A 21,965-nucleotide genomic window follows, 5' to 3' on the forward strand; every position below is an offset into this window, starting at 1 on the left:
AGCACCTATAGTTGGCAGCTACTATAAAAGACACTTACCACCTGAGAGAGGCGTACACCTGGGCCTGAAGAAGCTTCCGCAGTGATGAGAAACTAGTAGCCTATCAGTGGTGTGCCCCGCGTCTGAGAGCCTTGCCGGCTCTCTCTCCCAGCCATGAAATTGTATGTTTCCACATGTTTGCAGCCATCTTCTTGGAAATAAACTTGTAATGGTGAAGCTGAAGTCCAGGTGAGTGCGGCTTTTTTCCGTCTTGCTATACAGTATCAGCTGAAAGAATGAACATGTTCATTCTTTTGGCGAAGTTCGGTACAGCAGTGTACACGGTGCAGCAGAATCCCATTGAAAACAATGTCAGGCTGCTGAACTGGAATTTCATAACAAAAGTGCATAGCAAGTAAAAAACTTTCCGGAATTGGATCCGTTGCCTCCAAAACACAGTAAGGAAAAGATTTAGTACCATACACCATCGGGAGGCCAATAATGAATCTTGTTTCTCTAAGAGAAAACAACGACTTCACAGAAGAAACAGAAGGTCCTGAATAAAAAAGCAGATACTTCAGTCAGCAAAAGTACTGTCAAAAGAAGGCTAGCTAGTTGTGGCCTCAAAGGAGCTGACTGCAAACCAATTCTCAGGAAGGGAAAAAACACTATGCTTCACATATCAAAACCAATACCAACATTTCAATAGAAAAAAGTCCTCTTTACTAAAAACATTTTTTTAGATCTTTATAGCAGTAAAAGTAGGGTTTGTGTAGACAAACGTTGGAGAGACTGAATAAATCAACTGTAAAACAGTCTAGAACCAGGACCTAAGAAAGGAAAACGAATACTCCATTCTTCTTCTCTACATGCATTAGTCTTAATGGCTTGAATCTTTTGTGAAACATGATTGATACAGCACCAGGTTAATGACATAAAACACATGTGAAAGATGTTCAAGAACTACTTGGAGACCAAATAAGAGCTAGAAGTGCCAACAATCGTGTTCATCCTTCTATAGTCACCTGATCTCAACCCCCTTTAAACATTTATGGGGACACTTAAAGAGGAGGAAAACTAAACATTCAGTTAGATCAATAGATTGAACATTATCAGTTATTACTGTAATACCAATGCCCATGGAAAAGGGCATACAAATAATACATTTTCACTATTTTTTTCTATTTTTGGACCTCTGCCGTTTCTACCAACATATATAATTAGCATGTCAAGTTTGGGCCTCATTGTACATCGGCAGACAAAGAAGTACAGCATTTTACACTTATGTTTACTGTGTCACATAGTGTTAACAGACTCCTGCAGTGGTGTATGGCATTTTAATTGCCTCAGGGATATTTTTCCATTAATTTATGTGCACACTGCTTGTTCAGAAGTTGTATGATGGCATCTCTTTCTCTACCAATGAAGAAAAGGGACAATAAGGCTTTAAATTATTGTGTTGATTGTAATCTCTGCCAGTTGGTGTATCAGGAGCTCTCTGATCTAAATCTTGTCATTCTTCAGACAGCGAAAAGATGAACTTGAGCAGAGGATGTCCGCATTACAGGAAAGCAGGAGGGAGCTGATGGTGCAGCTTGAAGGGCTCATGAAACTTTTGAAGGTGAGGAATGGAAGTTTTATTTTTTAACAGTTTGTTATAGTAGAATTAAAGAGGTTATGTACAATTAGTAAAACATGTCTGCTTTCTTCCAAAACAGTATCACACCTGATCATGGATTGTCTGCACTCTGCTCCATTAAAGTGTACCTGTCATTAGCATAAAAGTTTTATATAATGTAAAAAAAAAAAATAACATTATTGTTTGAAAAACTTGTATATTTTTGGGTGAAAAAAATACTGTCACTTTAGCTATTGCCTGTGTGTCTCTGTGAGGAGACCAAATACAGGAAGTGTGAACGGACAGAACGGACTCTGTGAAGGCTCCTGGCTTGTCAATCACCCTGCTCTGTGAGCCGGGGGCGTGTCACAGAGCCTCACTACACAGAGCCCTGCTAGTTATCAATGCACAGAGCCCTGCTAGTTATCAATGCACAGAGCCCTGCTTGTCCTCATTGTATAGAGCCCTGCTTGTCCTCAGTGTATAGAGCCCTGCTTGTCCTCAGTGTATAGAGCCCTACTTGTCATCAATGCACAGAGCCCTGCTTGTCCTCAGTGCTGAGAGCCCTGCTTGTCCTCAGTGCTGAGAGCCCTGCTTGTCCTCAGTGCTGAGAGCCCTGCTTGTCCTCAGTGCTGAGAGCCCTGCTTGTACTCAGTGCTGAGAGCCCTGCTTGTCCTCAGTGCTGAGAGCCCTGCTTGTCCTCAGTGCTGAGAGCCTTGCTTGTCCTCAGTGCTGAGAGCCCTGCTTGTCCTCAGTGCTGAGAGCCCTGCTTGTCCTCAGTGCTGAGAGCCCTGCTTGTCCTCAGTGCTGAGAGCCCTGCTTGTCCTCAGTGCTGAGAGCCCTGCTTGTCCTCAGTGCTGAGAGCCCTGCTTGTCCTCAGTGCTGAGAGCCCTGCTTGTCCTCAGTGCTGAGAGCCCTGCTTGTCCTCAGTGCTGAGAGCCCTGCTTGTCCTCAGTGCTGAGAGCCCTGCTTGTCCTCAGTGCACAGAGCCCTGCTTGACCTCAGTGCACAGAGCCCTGCTTGACCTCAGTACACAGAGCCCTGCTTGACCTCAGTGCACAGAGCCCTGCTTGTCCTCAGTGTACAGAGCCCTGCTTGTCCTCAGTGTACAGAGCCCTGCTTGTCCTCAGTGTACAGAGCCCTGCTTGTCCTCAGTGTACAGAGCCCTGCTTGTCCTCAGTGCACAGAGCCCTGCTTGTCCTCAGTGCACAGAGCCCTGCTTGTCCTCAGTGCACAGAGCCCTGCTTGTCCTCAGTGTACAGAGTCCTGCTTGTCCACCCACACATCCTGTATTTGATCTCATCACAGAGACACAGAGACAATAGCTTCAGGGACAAAAATATACATCATTTAACCAATTTATATTACAAATATAATGTTATTATCTACATTATATAAAAAGTTTTTGCTAATGACTGGTACACTTTAAGGTGATTAAGGCTGGGATTGGATGTCAAAGCAACCTGTGAACACATGTGGCACCAAATTTGAAAGAAGGCAGGCACATTTTTGTAATCCTGTAGCAAATTTTGATTACATTCTTATAAAGTCTTTATTTTCAACCTCTAATAGTTTGAGGAGCCTGAAATGTAATAATAATCCTTCATATTGTGTTTTCTGTTGTGTATAAACATTTTACAGGAACAAGAGCAGAGACAGGCAGTAAGTCCTACTGTATATTGCCACTATCAGGTGCATGTTTTGGCTGTATGGCATGATATGCAAAAATGTAATATTATTTTAACAAAATCAAGATTAACAAGAACCTAATACACAAATGTAAAGATCTCTCATGTGTTTTATGATATAATTTCATGTGTCTTACATTAAAGTTTTCTTTGTTCATCAGAAACTATTATTGGAGCATCAATTTATTTGTGTACAACATATATTAATCTAAATTTACCTGTTCTCAATAGTGCCTGAAAGTGTTGTCCCTAGCAAGTCTTAGGCCCTTCATACTGTTGCCACGTGTTTTACATCTTTATAAAAAATATATATATCTATGTAGATATATATATATATATATATATATCACATTTCTCAAAAACAAAAGTGCATTGACATTTTTGTTTGTTGGCTTTGTGGAAACAGCACCTCTCCCACTCTTTTAATGTTTAGTTTAATGAGTATTCAAATGTATATATAGTGAAATACACCTCATTTTCAGCGGTTAGTAGTTACCATATATATTGCACAAATTCCTAGAAATACTTACAAGCATGGATTAGACCACACCGTTTTTTACCAGTAATGCTAAATTGCAAAGAGTGAAATCTATGGCCAATATGCAGCATATTAGGCATGCAATGGATCAGAAAATCATCAGCATGCCCTAAAATCCTAGCAGGTGTATTCCACGAATAGTAAATGGATTTTTTGGAAACTCCATTGACATGTGTAGGACTGGACATAGTTGTGGATTTTTTTTGTGCAGAATACGATTTGAGAATTGGTAACAAATTTGCCACTTCTGAATGTGCGTGCCCTAACAATGTTTACAGCCGCTTCTCTGTGCATACATTTAGAACAGCAGTTGTAATGGATTTGCACAATACACTTAAGAGCACCATATTTTTATGAAATAGTGATAAAGTACAACAGTTTTAACATCGGCCTGACTTGTAGCTGATAGCAACAGACCTACGTTGTTGAAAAGTTGTAGTTGTATATGCCGCTATTTACAGATTCCAAATACGTGGCAATGTTTGTTCTTATAACATGAGGCATTACATGTTCTGACAGCGATTTGACTGCTATGTTTAGCTTCATTTACATAATTTATTTATTGCAAATATGAATATATATGTGGGCAGCTATTATGTACTTACTGTTGTGAGGAGGAATGTTCTAGACTCTCTTGCCCCTTGTTGATACAACTAAGATGGCACAGGAAGCATTTCTGTTCTCTTTTGTCAAGTTGTTGAGCATATTGATAAATTGCTTCATAGTTAGATTTTTCCCTAGAAAAGCTGGGTGACAATTGTTATGGATAGAGGACTCAGGAATGCATGATGACAATGCCTAGAGGAGCTTCCTGTCCTACGACACAGTTACAAAGCATATACAAATGTATGAACGTTCTCATCTTCTCACTGATTATTATTTGTTTTACAGACCCAGGGGGCAGGCTCTCCTCGCTCTTCTCCCAGCCATACCATCAGCAGGCCCATCCCAATGCCTATAAGGTCCACATCAGCTTGCTCCACCCCAACACACACTCCTCAGGACTCTCTTACAGGGGTTGGTGGAGATGTACAGGAAGCATTTGCTCAGAGTAAGTGATAACACAGAAGCATAGCCGCACATCCACCATTTTATTTTGATCTATGTGCTTCTCAGCATAATTTCAAAAACTAACGGGTTGTTAGTATACATTTTGATCAAAAAGTACAAGCCTGATCGCAACGTTAAGGCCAACTAGTCAGAGTGGGTCCCTAACCTAACACTGGCGTAGGGCCGAGCAGCGACCACTGCCTCTGAGACACTATGCCCACAGGGGAAATGACCCAGTGGCCAGCAGCCCCACTGCTGCCCGACCAAGCCCCCTGTTCTGGGCCACACCACCCCACAGACAAAGCATCACAGCAACAATGGCCGCCATTGAGCACCACATCAGTATTTTTGTTTTACATTTATACTATAATGCGTTTGCAATCCAATAAGGACTCTATTGTCACATTTGCAAAAATGGCTGCAAAAAAAAAAAGCAACAATCTCCGTAAGTAAAATAAACATAATTACCAAATGGTTCAACTTTTGATTTGCCATTATATGGAAACATTTAATGAAAATTCCCTTTAAGGCTAAACATAATGTCTCTTGCTCATCTCCCCATGAAATTCCCAAGAACTTGGCACAGAAAAAAAAAACGAGACCTGATTGCTATATTCATGTCTCTGCTTACTGGGACCAGATTAGATAAATAGTGTATCACCATACATCACCTTCCTGTGTATGTATGGTAATTGACAGCCTCTGACCTAAACAGTATGGAAATAATCCAATTGCGTCACCTCCTCTGGAGCTACGGACTTTTCGAACAGCACATCTTACAAATATTCATATTAGACAGTCTGATAGATTTCCTAATTCATTTTTTAGAGGTTTTCCAGGATTAGTAAAGTATTGTTACTTTCTTCCAGAAACAGCACCACCCTTGTCCTTAGTATGTGTGTGGCTTTACAGTTCAGTTATATTTAAGTGAATGGAGCCGAGTTGTTATACCACACCTAACCTAAGGACAGGTGTGGTGCTGTTTTGGAATAAAATAACAATGTTTTTCTAATCTTGGATAACATGTTTTCCATCATTTAGGGTATGTTCAGATGGGCAAATTCCTTGCTTGGCTGCTGCACTTAACTGCAGTCACTGTGGTGCGGACTGCAAGGAAGAAGTGTCATGTCACTTCTTTTTAATTGCAGAACCATGCCATCTATTTAAATCTGTTTTTTTTTGTTTTTTTTAAGGGGAAACTTTGTATTTTCGAATCTGAAATTTGACTTGCTTCCACGTCAAAATCCACATTCTTTATGGCAAAGGTCAAGGGTATCTATCTGATAGCAAGAGGATAAAAGGCTGATTGATGGGGGTCAAATCATTGGGAACCACTGCTGATTTTTAAAACAGGAACAAAATTGTCCCTGGAATGAACAGTGTGCACTGCAAGTGTGTAGCCAGCGCTCTTTTTATTCTCTTTGGTACTAAAGAACGTTGTCACTTGCTAAACCGTAGATAGGGGTTTATTTCTTCAGATGGGAATACCCCTTTAACTACACACACTTTGGTAAAAAGCCAACTAAACTAAAGTTGTTTTTGGAGTATGAGGTTACACTGCTTGGATATTACAAAGTCTATGTCTCAGTGAGCTTTCTAAAGTGGTACAGAAGTTGTTCAATTACTTTATTTTGTGCTGCAGGTATCCGTGACTCACACATTTATTTCTTTGATCTTTTAGGTGCGAGAAGAAATCTGCGGAATGATTTACTGGTGGCAGCTGATTCCATAACCAATACTATGTCTTCTTTAGTGAAGGAGCTCAAGTCCGGTAAGAATGGTTGCATTGAATATACAGTTCGATAGAAGACGAAACAGGTTTCCAAGTCACGAACAGTAATATGTTGTGCATAGCTTGGTAAAGGGCAGCAAGCTGAGGCCTCTGATTTAGATTATGGTTGTTATGTTGTAAAATATTTAAATAGCAGATTATCTTTAATCAAAATTAGAATTTTTTATTTTGTTAAGTTTATTATCTGAAGAGAGAGAAAGTGGAGGACACAAACATATCATTGGTTAGACAGAACTAGAGGTAGACACATCTTTGGTCCATAGGGGTAATTTTGGCTTTGATTTGTCCAGGCTTTCAATGTTTAGACCGTCAGTCATGTTTTTGCCTTTTCCTTGCTGGGAGAGAAACTTGTGCTCATAAATTCTTAAAGAGAACCTGTCACCCCTCCTTATCTGTCTGTTTTAGCAAATACTCATATTTCCAACTGGGTTTAACCGGTTAGAGGCGTATCTAAATTTCTGGCATTATCAGCTTTGATTGGATAGTCTTAGACATGGTAGGGACGCGCCCCTAGCTGGTAACACCCAGTTGGCTATTTAATCATACATTTCTAGTGAGATTAAACCACATAACACAGAGTTTTAAGAAAAGATGCTCTAGCATTTTTATTTTATGGGGAATACATTTATTCGCTACAACAATCATGTTAGGTCCTATTTAACAGCTATATCCTGTCAGCCATATTAACTCTTATGGGGATAATTTTTGGTAACCTGTAAGGTCTTTCTTTAGTCCTTTTACCTACATCTAGAGACCTCTCCAATGCCTTTATGTCTATGTGGAAACATGCTTGATTTTAATCTGTGTTGAGTGTAAAAAGTAGCCCTCCTCCAGAAGAATTAGAGCTTGCTTTGTGTGCCACCTATTGGAGATAGCATCCTTGTATGTCAGTGCTTGACCCCTTAAAGAGCCTTGAAACATGACTAAGAATTAATAGCTAACCCGGTATATCCTTAAAAAGGAAGAGTACCCATCTGAAGACAGCTGATTTGGGGTTCTTGCCACTTGTCAGTACAAAGAAGAATGCTGGCTGGCTGGCTGAGCAGACTTTTATGTGGGCCCTTGTTGAAGGTGAAGCACAGTCTGTTATCAGCTGAAGGCTGAAATGGTGCAATGGTGATCTCCTATACTGGATACCAACACACCTTATGGCCGATATCCAGTATGCTGCAAAACACAGAGTATTCTGTCTGCATAAAGACAGATGACCCCTAATGGCGGCTATTTTCATTTTAGATTTTTTTGTTAAATTTTCATTTTTTTAAATAAATGTATGTTTAAAAAAGTCATCTTATGGGGGCGTGGTCTGGTTGCCTAGCTGCATGCACGTTTGAGCTGTGAGCTCCGGCTCTCGCAGTGATTTTAGCTACTTTACACCGCTTCCAGCCTTATAACTTCACAATATTCTGTGACCTTAATTGTCCAACAATGCAGGGGAGAAGAAGGAAGGCTGCGCAACAGTCAAAACTAACAAAATTCTACTTCTCCTGAGACGTGGGAGATTCTCAAGATGGCGGCGGCGGCGATGAGGTGGAGGGAGGTTCCCCTTGCAGCACGCCACCTACAGCTTCTCCACACAGCTCTCCTCTACACCCGCTGAGATGCTCCACATCTGACCCTACACTACAAGCGCTGACATCACTCCCCAGAAGTCCACTTACCTTGCCCAATCTTCTGGACACCTGCCTCTCGGTGACTGAAAAACCTCACGCTCTCTTGGGAGCCCCGGAGCACTCTGCTCCCCCTTCACCCTCCTGCAGCCCTCTTAAGCAGCATCTACGTATGGACTGCCAAGACAACGCAGGGTGGGCTCACCCTTTACAAATGGACTCTGCCTCTGTTGATCTCGGGGAAGATGCCCTCATGGCCCTGCAAGTCTCAAACGTGACCCTCACAGATACAGTCATGAAGGAGATGATGCTGTTGCAGCGTCGCTCTTTATTGTCAGACATGCGAGTACTTATACACCCCTTAGGGCCTAGGGGGCAGACTTGACTATCTTGAGAACAAATTTGGGGATTTTGCGAAGTTTGATAACAACCTCTTAGACACTCACACTGCTCTCGAGGAAGAAGTCTCCATGATAAAAGCTAAAATGCCCGACTTAGAAGATAGAGGTCGGTACAATAGTATCAAATTGTGTGGTATCCCAGAAACTGTGCTACCTAGAGACATTCCACAATATGTCCACTCTCCCATGAAAGCTACTTTGCCAGACCTCCCAGAGCATGAACTAGAAATAGGCATGGTGCACCTGGTCCCTTGCCCCAAACACCTCGCAGACAGAGTCCCGAGAGATGTCTTGCTCCGGATACATTTTTTCTGAGTGAAGGAGGAACGCATGTCGTACTCTAGGAAAAACGGTGGCCTGCCTGCACCATTTCATAAAGTACTTTTATTTGCAGATCTATCTCTCTTCTATAACCATGGTGCTCCGACAAGTGAAAATGTCCTAAGATGGGGTTTTCCAGTTCATCTTCTAGTTCATCACAAAAATGAGCTACATGTGATCAAAAAAGTCATCTTATCAGTAGTACTCCAAAATGTAAAAAGTTTTTCATAATGACAGTGCCTCTTTAAAGGGTCATTTATCAATTTACATATTCATGGTCTGTGACTCCACATCTTAGTGACATGGAGTCGCTGGTCACATGAGCGCTCTGCTCTTTGCATAGAGCGCATGCGCCAACTGACTATTCGTCTCTCACGTCCTAATGAGCGGAGCGCTACTAACTGGTCACCACTGTAGTCACAATAGGGCTCAGCATAATACAGTGGTTGGTTGAATGGGAATTTCGTTATGTCAAGACAAGGACCACAAAGTGTTGAGCTCTGAGGCCCAGGCACCATTGTAACAGTAAGGAATTGGGAAGGTGAGTACATCTTTATTATTTTAATATCCTAGCCACATTTTTTCAAAAAGAAATGAAACACTGAACAACTATTTTAAGTAAGATATACAGGAATTGTGACCGGCAGGGTGGAAATGCAGTTTATTTTTCTAATGTCTGAAAAATAAATAAATGTTTTTTGTTGTTTTTCAGAGACTCTGCTGCATGCTATTTGAAAGTTTGTTTTTATTAAACTAGAATGAAAACTTTTTAGTTGTTTTGAAAGGTTTCCATGCCAACTGTTCAATAAAGGCTTTTTAGTAGGTGTTTTGTAAACACATAATTTTCTGAGTCAAATGATACCATGTCAATAGTTAATTCCACTTGAAAAGATACCCTGTGGCCTTTAAATGCTGCTGCTTTGCAAATCACTATGTTTATATTGCATTGATAATTTAAGCAGAAAGGACTAACACACACATAATGCACATAAGGTGACGGCAGCACAAGGTCTCTTCATGCATCACCTAGGCAATAAGTACCTGCAAATAACTAGGGTTCTTTCTTAAAAAGCTTTAGAAAATGTGACATAAGACAAACCTTTCATAAAAATTATCATAAGGAAGTTCTTACAATTTACAAGGATTTCGGAGGTCTTTGGAAAGTAGCAAAACACTTGGTGAATGTAGTGGAGTCTTTCTAATCATCCATGCCAGGCTCCATTAACACTTCTCTCACTTGTATGCAGGGGTTACATTCAAAATCATACGGGAGAAGGAGGGAATATTATTGTTTTGCTGATACGGTTATTAAGTGAGCTGTGTTGATACAGTATGTAGACGTATAAATATATGTTTCTTAACAATTTTAAAGCAAGCATGCTTTGCTATTTATCGTTCTGTATGTCTTTAAAAAAAAATGAATAGAGCCACGCACATGTGGAACTGGAGAAGATGTCCACTTTAGGTGGAATTGTGCTTGGGGGACCTGCACCTATTAAACATTTATGGCATTTCCTCTGGCTATGCCATACATAATTCATATAAGAATATTCTTAGAGGGTCAAATCCATTTTATAAAGAAATGGCATTTCACGAGTGGTGGGGATCCAACTTCCGGGACCCCCCTGAAGCAGAGCTTGAAAGGACTGCAGCACACATTTTGTGATGCATTTTTTTTCTACGTTTTCCCATCAAAGTAGATGGTGAACACTGCTGTGCAGGGAAACCTCTGACATTATGTAAAATCTACACAAATCTGCTATTAATTGTATTCACAGTCACAATGTCACTTTGCTGTACTCACAAATGATAGGTAAATATGATGTAAATGTATCCTGCTCAATCAAACTTATTAGTATTATAAATGCTAAATATGCAATTGCCTCTGAAACTGTGCTGTCTGGCAAGCATCAGCTTTCTATGCCTGATGTCAGATCAGGGGGAAGAAATTTAGGTGGAGGTGCACTTTAAGGCTTGTTTTCAACTTGGCACTGCAGTTTTTGATTCAAAGCTAGAAGTGTATTAAAAAGAATGGGGAAAAAAACGTCTCCTTCCTGTTAGATTCACTTCTGGTTCTGGCTCCAGAACTGCAATGACAGTTTTAAAAAAAAAATGCCAAGTAGATATCCATCCTAAGGTTACGTTCACACAGGATCTGCTGTATATTTTTTCTGCTTATTTTGTGCAGCTGATTTTGCTGCCCATAAGCTTCAGTGGGTAGCAAAATCTGCTACAACAAACATGCAGCACGTGTGAACTGACCCTAAAGGAGTTTTACAAAGATTTTGGATTGATAGTCTATCCATAGCATGGGCCATCAATCACTATCTGGTGGTTTGCCAAAACCTGACACCCCCTACTGATCAGCTGTTCTGCACCTCGCACTATGCCAGGAGCCCTACGCCATTCAATGTATAGTGGTGGTGCTGGATAACAAGCTGCTGCAGTTACCCAGTACAACCTCTATACAATGAATTGCGCAGGGCTTTAAACACTGTATAGTGCAGTTATGAAAGCTGATCAGCGATGGTGCCGGGTGTTGGCACCCCACCAATCAGCAATTGATAGACTAAGTTCTGTAAAATCACTTTAACATACATAGCATGCGTTGTAGTTTTAATCATTCCTGTTTGTAGTCTGATGATGTCTCTCTGCTTTAATATCAGTATGTGTCTTTAACTCAAATCTTTTTGTAGATGTGGGAAATGAAGCAGAAGGCACTATGAATGCAGAGTATGGGAGGGTTCACTTTGATGACTTGGTCCCATCTCCAACCTCAGAGAAAGCTTTCCTTGCTCAGATTCATGCCAGAAAACCGACCTACAACCATAATTCTTCAGCTGCTGGAAATATTCAGTATGTATCTGTTATCCTTCTAGTCAATGATTTTCTAATATTTAGCAGTTTTAGCTGTTCCCATTCCTTTACTGTGTATATGTCCTTAGGCTCCTAAAAGGCTCCTTTAGGCCAAATTAATTTTTTTTATTTAAACTTTTCATATTGGTGACACCCTTTTTCGATATATATATTTTTGTGGATCACTCCTCGATATACCGCCATTTGCACATATCGCGTTGTTCATGCCACAGTCATAATAGTAGAAAACATGTATTTGCCTCTTGGGGACGCAGGAAGTACAGGTACGCCCTGCATCCCCGATCCTTAAGGACCCAGTGCATACCTGTACGCCCATGGGAATTCCGGTCAATTTAGACTGGCGATCTGTGGTGATTCCAGGTAATACGGGTCTCCAGTGACCCGGAAAATATGGAGGGATAGGAGTGAGGAGCGACCAACCAATAGCAGATCAGGGCTGGAAGGGTTAAAGATTGGTTCCCCCGCTCTGCCCACCCATGGTAGTCCAGGCAGAGCAGGGTGACTGTGCTGGCAGCGGCGGCGGAAGTCCCTTACCAGTAGTGGGCCACGATTCTCCTTTGTGTGGCAGCAGTGATCCTGCTATTGGTGAGTTGTTGCCTAGCAACATCTGGAGGGTCACATTTTAGAGACCACTAGAGTTAGTGGTCTCTAACCTGTATCCCTCCAGATGTTGCAAAACTACAACTCTCAGCATGCCCAGACAGCAGTTTGCTGTTTGGGCATGCTAGGATTTGTAGTTTTGTAAGATTTGGAGAGGTACATTTTGGAGATAACTGTGTAGTGGTCTCTATACTGTGGCCCTCTAGATCTTGCAAAACTACAACTCCCAGCATGCCCACACAGCAGTTTGTAGTTTTGCAACATCTGGAGGGCCACAGTTTGGAGATCACTGTGCGGTGGTCTCTTAACTGTATCTCTCCAAATCTTGCAAAACTACAACTCCCAGCATGCACGAACAGCAAACGGTATGCTGGGAGATGTAGTTGCGTGCCTTCAGCTGTTTCATAACTACACCTCCCAGCATGCCCTACAGCAATCAGTACATGCTGGGTGTTGTAATATTGCAACAGCTGGAGGCACACTAGTTGGAAAACACTACTTATACACACCCGTACACTGCCCCCCCCCCCCCCAATAAAAATGAAAAATGTCTCGTACGGCAGTGTTTCTAAAGTTGAGCCTCCAGCTGTTGCAAAACAACAACTTCAAGCATTGCCGGACAGCCACTTACTGTCCGGCATGCTGGGAGTTAATCAACAACTGGAGGCACCCTGTTTGGGAATCACTGGTGTAGAATATTTTTGGTAGCGGAGGCAATTGTAATGCTTGTATCCTGGTCCGCCCCTATGCAAATCCCTAATTTAGGCTTCAAATGCACATGGCGCTTTCTTACTTCAAAGCCCTGTCGTATTTCAAAGAAACAGTTTAGGGCCACATATGGGGTATTTCCGTACTCGGGAGAAATTGCGTTACAAATTTTGGCTGCTTTTTCTCCTTTTACCCCGTATGAAAAGGAAAAGTTTGGGCCTACACCAGCCTGTTAGTGTAAAAAAAAAATATTTTTACACGAACATGCTGGTGTTGCCCCATACTTTTCATTTTCACAAGAGGTAAAAGGACAAAAAGACACCCAAAATTTGTATGGAAATACCCCATATGTGGATGTAAAATGCTCTGCGGACGCACAACAAGGCTCAGGAGTGAGAGCGCCATGTACATTTCAAGGCCTAAATTGGTGATTTGCACAGTGTGGCTGATATTACAGCGGTTCTTACATAAACACAAAAAAATAAATACCCACGTGTGACCCCATTTTGAAAACTAAACCCCTTACGGAAAGTAACAAGGGGTATAGTGAGCCTTAACACCCCACAGGTGTTTGACAAATTTTCTTTAAAGTTGGATGGGAAAATGAAAAATAATATTTTTTTCACTAAAATGCTGGTGTTACCCTAAATTTTATATTTTCACAAGGGAAATAGGAAAAAAAAGCCCCCCAAAATTTGTAACCCCATTTCTTCTGAGTAAGAACATACCCCATATGTGGATGTAAAGTGCTCTGCGTGCGAACTACAATGCTCAGAAGAGAAGGAGCGCCATTGGCCTTTTGGAGAGAAAATTTGTCTGGAATTGAAGGCCACGTGTGCTTACAAAGCCCCCATGATGCCAGAACAATGGACCCTCCCACATGTGACCCCATTTTGGAACTACACCACTCATGTAATGTAATAAGGGGTACAGTGAACATTTATGCCCCACAGGTGTCTGACAGATTTTTGGAACAGTGGTCCGTGAAGATTAAAAATTTTATTTTTCATTAGCACAACCCACTGTTCCAAAGATCTGTCAAATGCCAGTGGGGTGTAAATGCTCACTGTACCCCTTATTAAATTCTGTGAGGGGTGTAGTTTCCAAAATGGGGTCACATGTGGGGGGGGCACGATTCTGGCACCATGGGGGATTTGTAAACTCACATGACCCCCAACTTCCATTCCAAACAAATTACCTCTCCAAAAACTCAATGGCGCTCCTCCTCTTCTGAGCATTTTAGTTCGCCTGCAGAGCACTTTACACCCACATATAGGGTATTTCCATACTCGGGAGAAAAAAAGCCCCACAAAATTTGTAACCCCATTTCTTCTATTACCCCTTGTGAAAATGAAAAATTTGGGGTAACACTAGCATTTTAGTGAAAAATATCTAATTTTTCATTTTCACGTCCAACTTTAGCAAAAATTTGTCAAACACCTGTGGGGTTTTAAGGCTTACTGTACACCTTGTTACGTTCCTTGAGGGGCGTAGTTTCCAAAATAGTATGCCATGTGTTTGTTTTTTTTTGTTTTTGTTTTTTTTGCTGTTCTGACACCATAGGGGCTTCCCAAATGCAACATGCCCCCCAAAAAACTAATTTGCTTTCCAAAAGCCAAATGTGACTCCTTCTCTTCTGAGCATTGTAGTGCGCCAGCAGAGCACTTGATGTCCACACATGGGGTATTTACATACTCAGAAGAGATGGGGTTACAAATTGTGGGGGCATTTTCTCCTGTTACCCCTTGTTAAAATGTAAAATTTGGGTAAAACCAGCATTTTAGTGAAAAAAAATAAAAATTAATTTACACATCCAACTTTAACGAAAAGTCTTCAAACATCTGTGGGGTGTTAAGGCTCACTGTACCCCTTGTTACATTCCTTGAGGGGTGTAGTTTCCAAAATAGTATGCCATGTGTTTTTTTTTTATTGCTGTTCTGACACCATAGGGGCTTCCTTAAAGTGGTAGTCCAGTGGTGAAAAACGTATCCCCTATCCTAAGGATAGGGGATAAGTTTGAGATCGCGGGGGGTCCGACCGCTGGGGCCCCCTGCGATCTCTCTGTACGGGGCCCCGGCTCTCGGCCCAGATAGCGGGTGTCGACCCCCGCACGAGGCGGCGGCCGACACGTCCCCTCAATACATCTCTATGGCAGAGCCGGAGATTGCCGAAGGCAGCGCTTCGGCTCTGCCATAGAGTTGTATTGAGGGGGCGTGTCGGCTGCCGCCTCGTGCGGAGGTCGACACGCCCCCTTCCCGCCGGCTGTCGGGGCTCCATACAGGAGATCTCGGGGGGCCCCAACGGTCGGACCCCCCGCGATCTGCAACTTATCCCCTATCCTTAGGATAGGGGATAAGTTGCTCACCACTGAATCACCACTGGACTACTTTAATGCGACATGCCCCCCAAAAAACCATTTCAGCAAAACTCTTTATCCAAAATCCCATTGTCGCTCCTTCCCTTCTGAGCCCTCTACTGCGCCCGCAGAACACTTTACATACACATATGAGGTATTTCCTTACTCAGGAGAAATTGGGTTCCAAATTTTGGGGGGTTTCTCTCCTTTTACCCCTTGTAAAAATTCAAAAAACGGCTCTACAAGAAGATTTAGAATTTTCTCCTCCACTTTGCTGCTTTTCCTGTGAAACACCTAAAGCAGTGTTGTTGGAGGTACTGAAACCCACCAGTTTCATATGCGCATTCACCGAACCCTTCTTAATTGGAAAAATAAAATATGATAGGGGTAGCTAGGGATAGGGTTAAAAAGATTATAGACACAGATAAACAAATATTGAATACAGGCAGTGGTGATTCAGTGTAAGGATAGGGTTAACTATGAACTAGACACGGTTAGCCAGGCATTGAGTGAAGGCAGTTGTGGTTCAGTGTGCCTACTTGTACCCGCGGTGTCCATGCATCCAGGCTGTCCGCTTGTCAGAGGGACTGTCTGGCTGAGCCTGTTTAAGACGGCGCGGGACCAAAAGTGCGTCACGGGAGGCTGCGCTGGAAGTGGTGCGTTCCAGCGTGGGACACATGCAGGCAATCACGTAGGAGCGGAGCCACAAAGGATAGGAGGCTTCCTTTACAGTAGAGTAAAACAGTACTCTGAGATCTGTTAGGTGGGACATGATGACCTGCAGCCAATGATGGACAAGCGGGGTGTGTCATCATGGATCATATGAGTCGGGTGTGTGTCTTGACCTCCGCCGAACCCGCAAGACTGACTCACTGAACCCCTGGGGTCCGATCGAACCCAGGTTAAGAACCACTGACTTAAAGGGTTAACAAACATTCTGAATGTCATTTTGAATACTTTGAGGGTTGCAGTTACTATAATGGGGTCATTTATGGGGTATTTCTCACAGAAAGGCCCCTCAAATCCTCTTCAAACTTAAAAGGGTACTCCGCTGCTCAGCGTTTTGAACAAACTGTTCCAAACGCTGGAGTCGGCGCCGGGAGTGCGTTAAGTCGTAGCCCCCCTCATGACATCACGCCCCGCCCCTTAATGCAAGTCTATGGGAGGGGCGTGACAGCAGTGGATGGATAATAAACAGGTGTTTCCAGTGTTTCCAGAATCCAGATGAGAAGCCATATGTGCCCATGTGCTTAGTTTTACCTTACTAGCCACAGACAGGTCCACTTTCACAATGTTTGTGCAGCCCTTTCTAGGGTCATGCATCTTTATAACACTTCTTCTGTCAGTTGTTCGAGGCATGGTTCACACCAATCAATGAGAACAGATTCATCAGTAACCAGGTTTTGTGTACATTTTTTTGGGTAAAGAACTTGTGAAACCTGCACTTATATTATCATCTCCTTATATTAAACGGCTTTTACCTGTTAGCACTTGGGTAAGTCATGATCATAGAGCATTATTTAGGGTAGAATTGTCTGTTGTGGTTTGCCACATGTACTATGTAATAGATTGTAATTGCTAAAACAAACATTAAAAAAGAAAAAAACCACAAATACAAATTAACAGCAGCATATTAGAAGTATGGACAACCACATTGTGTGTTTTTACCCTTTTACCCTTACCATTTTTATTATTACCGTATGGATGTTTACTCAATTTACTCAAAAAAAAGAGTATAATTGTTTGTGTTTTCAGTATAGTTAGGTTGGGTCCATCCAAAATTGTGGCTTAGAAAAACAACTGACTTCATTTTTTTTGCGTTTACTTTTTCTTGCAACCATATGCCATAAATCTACGTACAATATAGGCATCCATCTGGAGCATTTTTTCATGTAAAATGTATTCCCTAAAGACAGTTTAAATAGAAAGTTCCTGTTAAAGGTTTGATAAATAAAGCCCAATGTGATTCTTGCACAGATTCTTCATGTTTACATTTGATACCGCTATGCTTTTCAGTAGCCCCCTTGCTACACATGGAAAGCCCAGAGGTGCTGTATGGGTTAAAAACACAATCGCTCAAATCTCTCTCTCATTTCTGTTACTACAAGCTGATCACTCTAACCTACAACAGTACATTATTTCACACATTTTATATACCATATTTTTCGCTTGGGGGGGAAAAGTTGGTGCATCTTATACGGCGAATACCTGCGGCCATCAACGGCCGGGACCCGCGGCTAATACAGGACATCACCGATCGCGGTGATGCCCTGTATTAACCCTTCAGACGCGGCGATCAAAGCTGACCGCCGCGTCTGAAGCGAAAATAACACTAACCTGGCTGCTCAGTCGGGCTGTTCGGGACCGCCGCGGCATCCCTAACAGCTTACATGACACCGGGAGGGACCTTACCTGCCTCCTCGGTGTCTGCTCCGTGCCTGGATCCCCTGCATGGCGGCGCTCTCCTTCGACGTCACGTCGTCGCGCACGCCGTCCCGTCATCCAATAGGAGCAGCGTGCGTAGCGACGTGATAACGGCAATAGAGAGCGTGGATCCCGGGGAAGAAGACGTCCGGAGCGTCGGGGACGCGGTGACAGCGATGGAGCGACATCCAGGGCAGCGGTGACGGGTCCGGAGCGGCGGGGACACGTGAGTATTACCTCCTATACCAGTGGTCTTCAACCTGCGGACCTCCAGCTGTTGCAAAACTACAACTCCCAGCATGCCCGGACAGCCAACGGGCATGCTGGGAGTTGTAGTTTTGCAACATCTGGAGGTCCGCAGGTTGAAGATCACTGTTGGGTTCAGAATCTTTTTTTTTTTCTAGATTTTGGACCTTTATAATAGGGTGCGTTTTATATGCCGGTGCGTCCTATAGGGAGAAAAATACGGTAAACACCTAGGAAAAACATTTTTCCCATATCCGGATTCCTGTCTTTATACTTCCTTTTAGCCAAAATGAACAATAGATATTGAATGATTGGATCATGCTCAGTATAATTGGGAGTGCACCTGGTATCTTATTTCATCAGACCCTACCTAAATTAAGGAGCCATTATTTTATAGGTCATGAGATTATTCTTAATACAAGGTTTCACATATAAATTCTAGTTGAACCTTCTATTTGTAATTTTTTTAAACCACTTTGCAGGGTCCCTGAAGATCCCTATAACAGACACGAGGATGAAACCTACGAGAATGACTCTGTGCGTCAACTAGAAAATGAGCTGAAGATGGAAGAGTATCTGAAACAAAAGTTGCAGGATGAAGCCTACCAGGTAAATTTGACTGTGTTTTACCTCTGCTGAAGGAGACACTTCACTAGGGTCTGAACAAGTGAGAAATAGTTTGAAATTTTACCTGATATGACCCAGTGTGTTAAAAAAAATAATAATAATGATATGCAAGACATCTTAAATACCCCTGTCATTGTCTGCATTGTCTGCTCTTTTCCTTCTTCAGGTCAGTTTGCAGGGCTGAATGCACTATTCTGTTTCCCTCCCTTCTGAAGTAAGTGTATTCCAATATAGCGCAAAATTTAGTGTTACAACATTTAGTAACTGTATTGTAACTAAAGATATCAACCCCAGGTAAACATAGATGATAGAAATTCAGGCATGGTTTTCTTTTGATAACATACTCAGAACGATATATAAACTATCTGCCTGGATAATGAATACAGTCATGGCCGTAAATGTTGGCACCCCTGATATTTTTCAAGAAAATGAATTATTTCTCACAGAAAATGATTGCAGTAACACATGTTTTGCTATATACATGTTTATTCCCTTTGTGCGTATTGGAACTAAACCAAAAAAGGGAAGAATAAAAGCAAATTGGACATAATTTCACATCAAGCTCCAAAAATGGTCTGGAGAAAATTATTGGCACCCTTTCAAAATTGTGGAAAAATAAGATTGTTTCAAGCATGTGATGCTCCTTTAAACTCACCTGGGGCAAGTAACAGGTGTGGGCAATATAAAATTCACACCTGAAAGCAGATAAAAAGAAGAGAAGTTCCACAAATTGTGGAACAATATCAACAATCTCAAGATTACAAGTCCAGCTCCAGAGATCTAGATTTGCCTTTGTCTACAGTGCGCAACATTATCAAGAAGTTTGCAACCCATGGCACTGTAGATAATCTCCCTGGGCATGGACAGAAGAGAAAAATTGATGAAAAGTGTCAACGCAGGATAGTCCAGATGGTGGATAAGCAGCCCCAAACAAGTTCCAGAGATATTCAAGCAGTCCTGCTGGCTCAGGGAGCATCAGTGTCAGCGCGAACTATCCGTCAACATTTAAATGAAACTAAACGCTATGGCAGGAGACATAGGAGGACCCCACTGCTGACACAGACATAAAAAAGCAAGACTACATTTTGCCAAAATGAATTTGAGTAAGCCAAAATCCTTCTGAGAAAACCTCTTGTGGACAGTTGAGACCAAGATAGAGCTTTTTGGTAAAGCACATGCTTCTACTGTTTACCGAAAACGGAATGAGGCCTACAAAGAAAAGAACACAGTACCTACAGTGAAATATGATGGAGGTTCAATGATGTTTTGGGGTTGTTTTGCTGCCTCTGGCACTGGGTGCCTTGAATGTTTGCAAGGCATCAGGAAATCTGAGGATTACCAACGGATTTTGGGTCGCACCCAAAATCCGTTGGTAATCCTCAGATCTAAATCCCATTGAACACCTGTGGAGAGATCTTAAAATTGCTGTTGGGAAAAGGCGCCCTTCCAATAAGAGAGACCTGGAGCAGTTTGTAAAGGAAGAGTGGTCCAACATTCCGGCTGAGAGGTGTAAGAAGCTTATTGATGGGTATAGGAAGCGACTGATTTCAGTTATTTTTTCCAAAGGGTGTGCAGCCAAATATTAAGTTAAGGGTGCCAATAATTTTGTCCAGATCATTTCTGGAGTTTGGTGTGACATTATGTCCAATTAGCTTTTTTTGGTTTAGTTCCAATACACACAATGGGAATAAACATGTGTATAGCAAAACTTGTTACTGCAATCCTTTTCTGCGAGAAATTTTTCAGGGGTGCCAACATTTATGGCCATGACTGTGCATGCTTCTAAGACTACATTAATTTGCCGACATGTTCTGCTGATGGGAGTTAAGCAGTGAAAAAAATATTGCATGTACAATGTTTTATTCTTCGCTCAACTTCCTAATAATAATGGACACCAGATGGATTCCATTCAAGTCGATGTGATCCATCGGGACCCGGCGGTGTCTGCTGTGAAAAGGGTCCATTCGGTTGCTTTTTTGCCGGTGATGAACTGGTGGGAGCATGGCGACAATGTGAATGTAGCCTTAGACTTTTCTTTCTATAGCTATTTGTATTGAACAGCTGTGAGTGCATATGGAGGAAAATGCAGTCATTTGTACAGCAGAGGGCAGTCAAGGGTTAGTTTATGTCTGCCAGTGAGAAATATCTCAGTACTTTTATTTTACGCTTTCGTTTTTTCCTCCTTTCCTTCTAAAAATGATAACTTTTTTTTTTTGCGTGACCAGTTGTCCTTTGTAATCACATCATTCATTTTACCATAAAAGGTATGGCGCAACCAAAAAATGTACTATTTGTGTGGGGAAATTGAAGAGAAAACCGCAATTTTGCTAATTTTATAAGGTTTCGTTTTCACGCCGTACAATTTACGGTAACAATGACATGTGTTCTTCTGTGGGTCAATACAATTAAAATACAATTTTTAAAAATCGCAAACTTTTTAACTAAATTAGTACAGTAGTCTAATTTGCTGACCTATAACTTTTTCATTTTTTCGTATAAGCTCATGTTTTGCACCGTGATCTGTACTTTTTATTGATAAAACATTTGCATATATAAAACTTTTAAATAAATTTTTTAATCAATTCTATTTTGGAATACCAAAAATGCTTATACATTTTTTTTTACACTTGGGGGGTAAAATGGGAAAAAGGAACAATTTACATTTTTATTGGGGGAGAGGATTTTTCGAATTTTTTTTTTTAAACTGTTTTTTTACTTTTATTTTTACACTTTATTAGTCCCATAGGGGACTATTTATAGCAATCACTTGATTGCTAATGCTGTTCAGTGCTATGCATAGGGCATAGCACTGATCAGTGTTATAGGCTATCTTCTGCTCTCGATCCCAGACCAGAGCAGAAGACCCCTGGAGACGGAGGGAGGCAGGTGAGTGGACCTTCGTCCGCCATTATGGATGATCAGACCCCGTGGCAGTGCTTCGGGCGATCGGATCATCCATTTTAGTGACAGCACTGCCGCAGAAGCTGTGATCTGTATTGATCACGGCATCTGAGGGGTTAATGGCACACATCAGCGTGATTGCTGATGTGCGCCATTACTGGCAGGTCCCTGGCTGCTGGGACCTGCCGCGCATGACCCGAGCATCATTTCGATGCTCGCGGTCATGTAC

General features: G+C 42.0%; 1 protein-coding gene across 17 annotated transcripts in view; it reads left to right on the forward strand.

Moving 5' to 3' along the window:
* DTNA (dystrobrevin alpha) overlaps window positions 1-21,965 on the forward strand; it is a 444,962-nt gene that overhangs the window by 415,113 nt on the left and 7,884 nt on the right. For 8 of the 17 annotated variants that reach the window (XM_056521817.1, XM_056521821.1, XM_056521820.1 and 5 more), the window contains 6 exons: window positions 1,504-1,600; window positions 3,239-3,259; window positions 4,715-4,874; window positions 6,555-6,644; window positions 11,694-11,853; window positions 18,691-18,817. In XM_056521817.1, coding sequence (XP_056377792.1) covers window positions 1,504-1,600; window positions 3,239-3,259; window positions 4,715-4,874; window positions 6,555-6,644; window positions 11,694-11,853; window positions 18,691-18,817 — 655 coding nt within the window. Of the gene's footprint in view, window positions 1-1,503; window positions 1,601-3,238; window positions 3,260-4,714; window positions 4,875-6,554; window positions 6,645-11,693; window positions 11,854-18,690; window positions 18,818-19,001; window positions 19,050-21,965 lie in introns of all 17 variants that reach the window. The other 9 variants (XM_056521830.1, XM_056521831.1, XM_056521832.1 and 6 more) reach the window with 2 other exon arrangements.

The sequence above is a fragment of the Hyla sarda genome, chromosome 5 (genome assembly GCF_029499605.1).
Source record: "Hyla sarda isolate aHylSar1 chromosome 5, aHylSar1.hap1, whole genome shotgun sequence".
In the NCBI taxonomy this organism is placed as follows: domain Eukaryota; kingdom Metazoa; phylum Chordata; class Amphibia; order Anura; family Hylidae; genus Hyla; species Hyla sarda.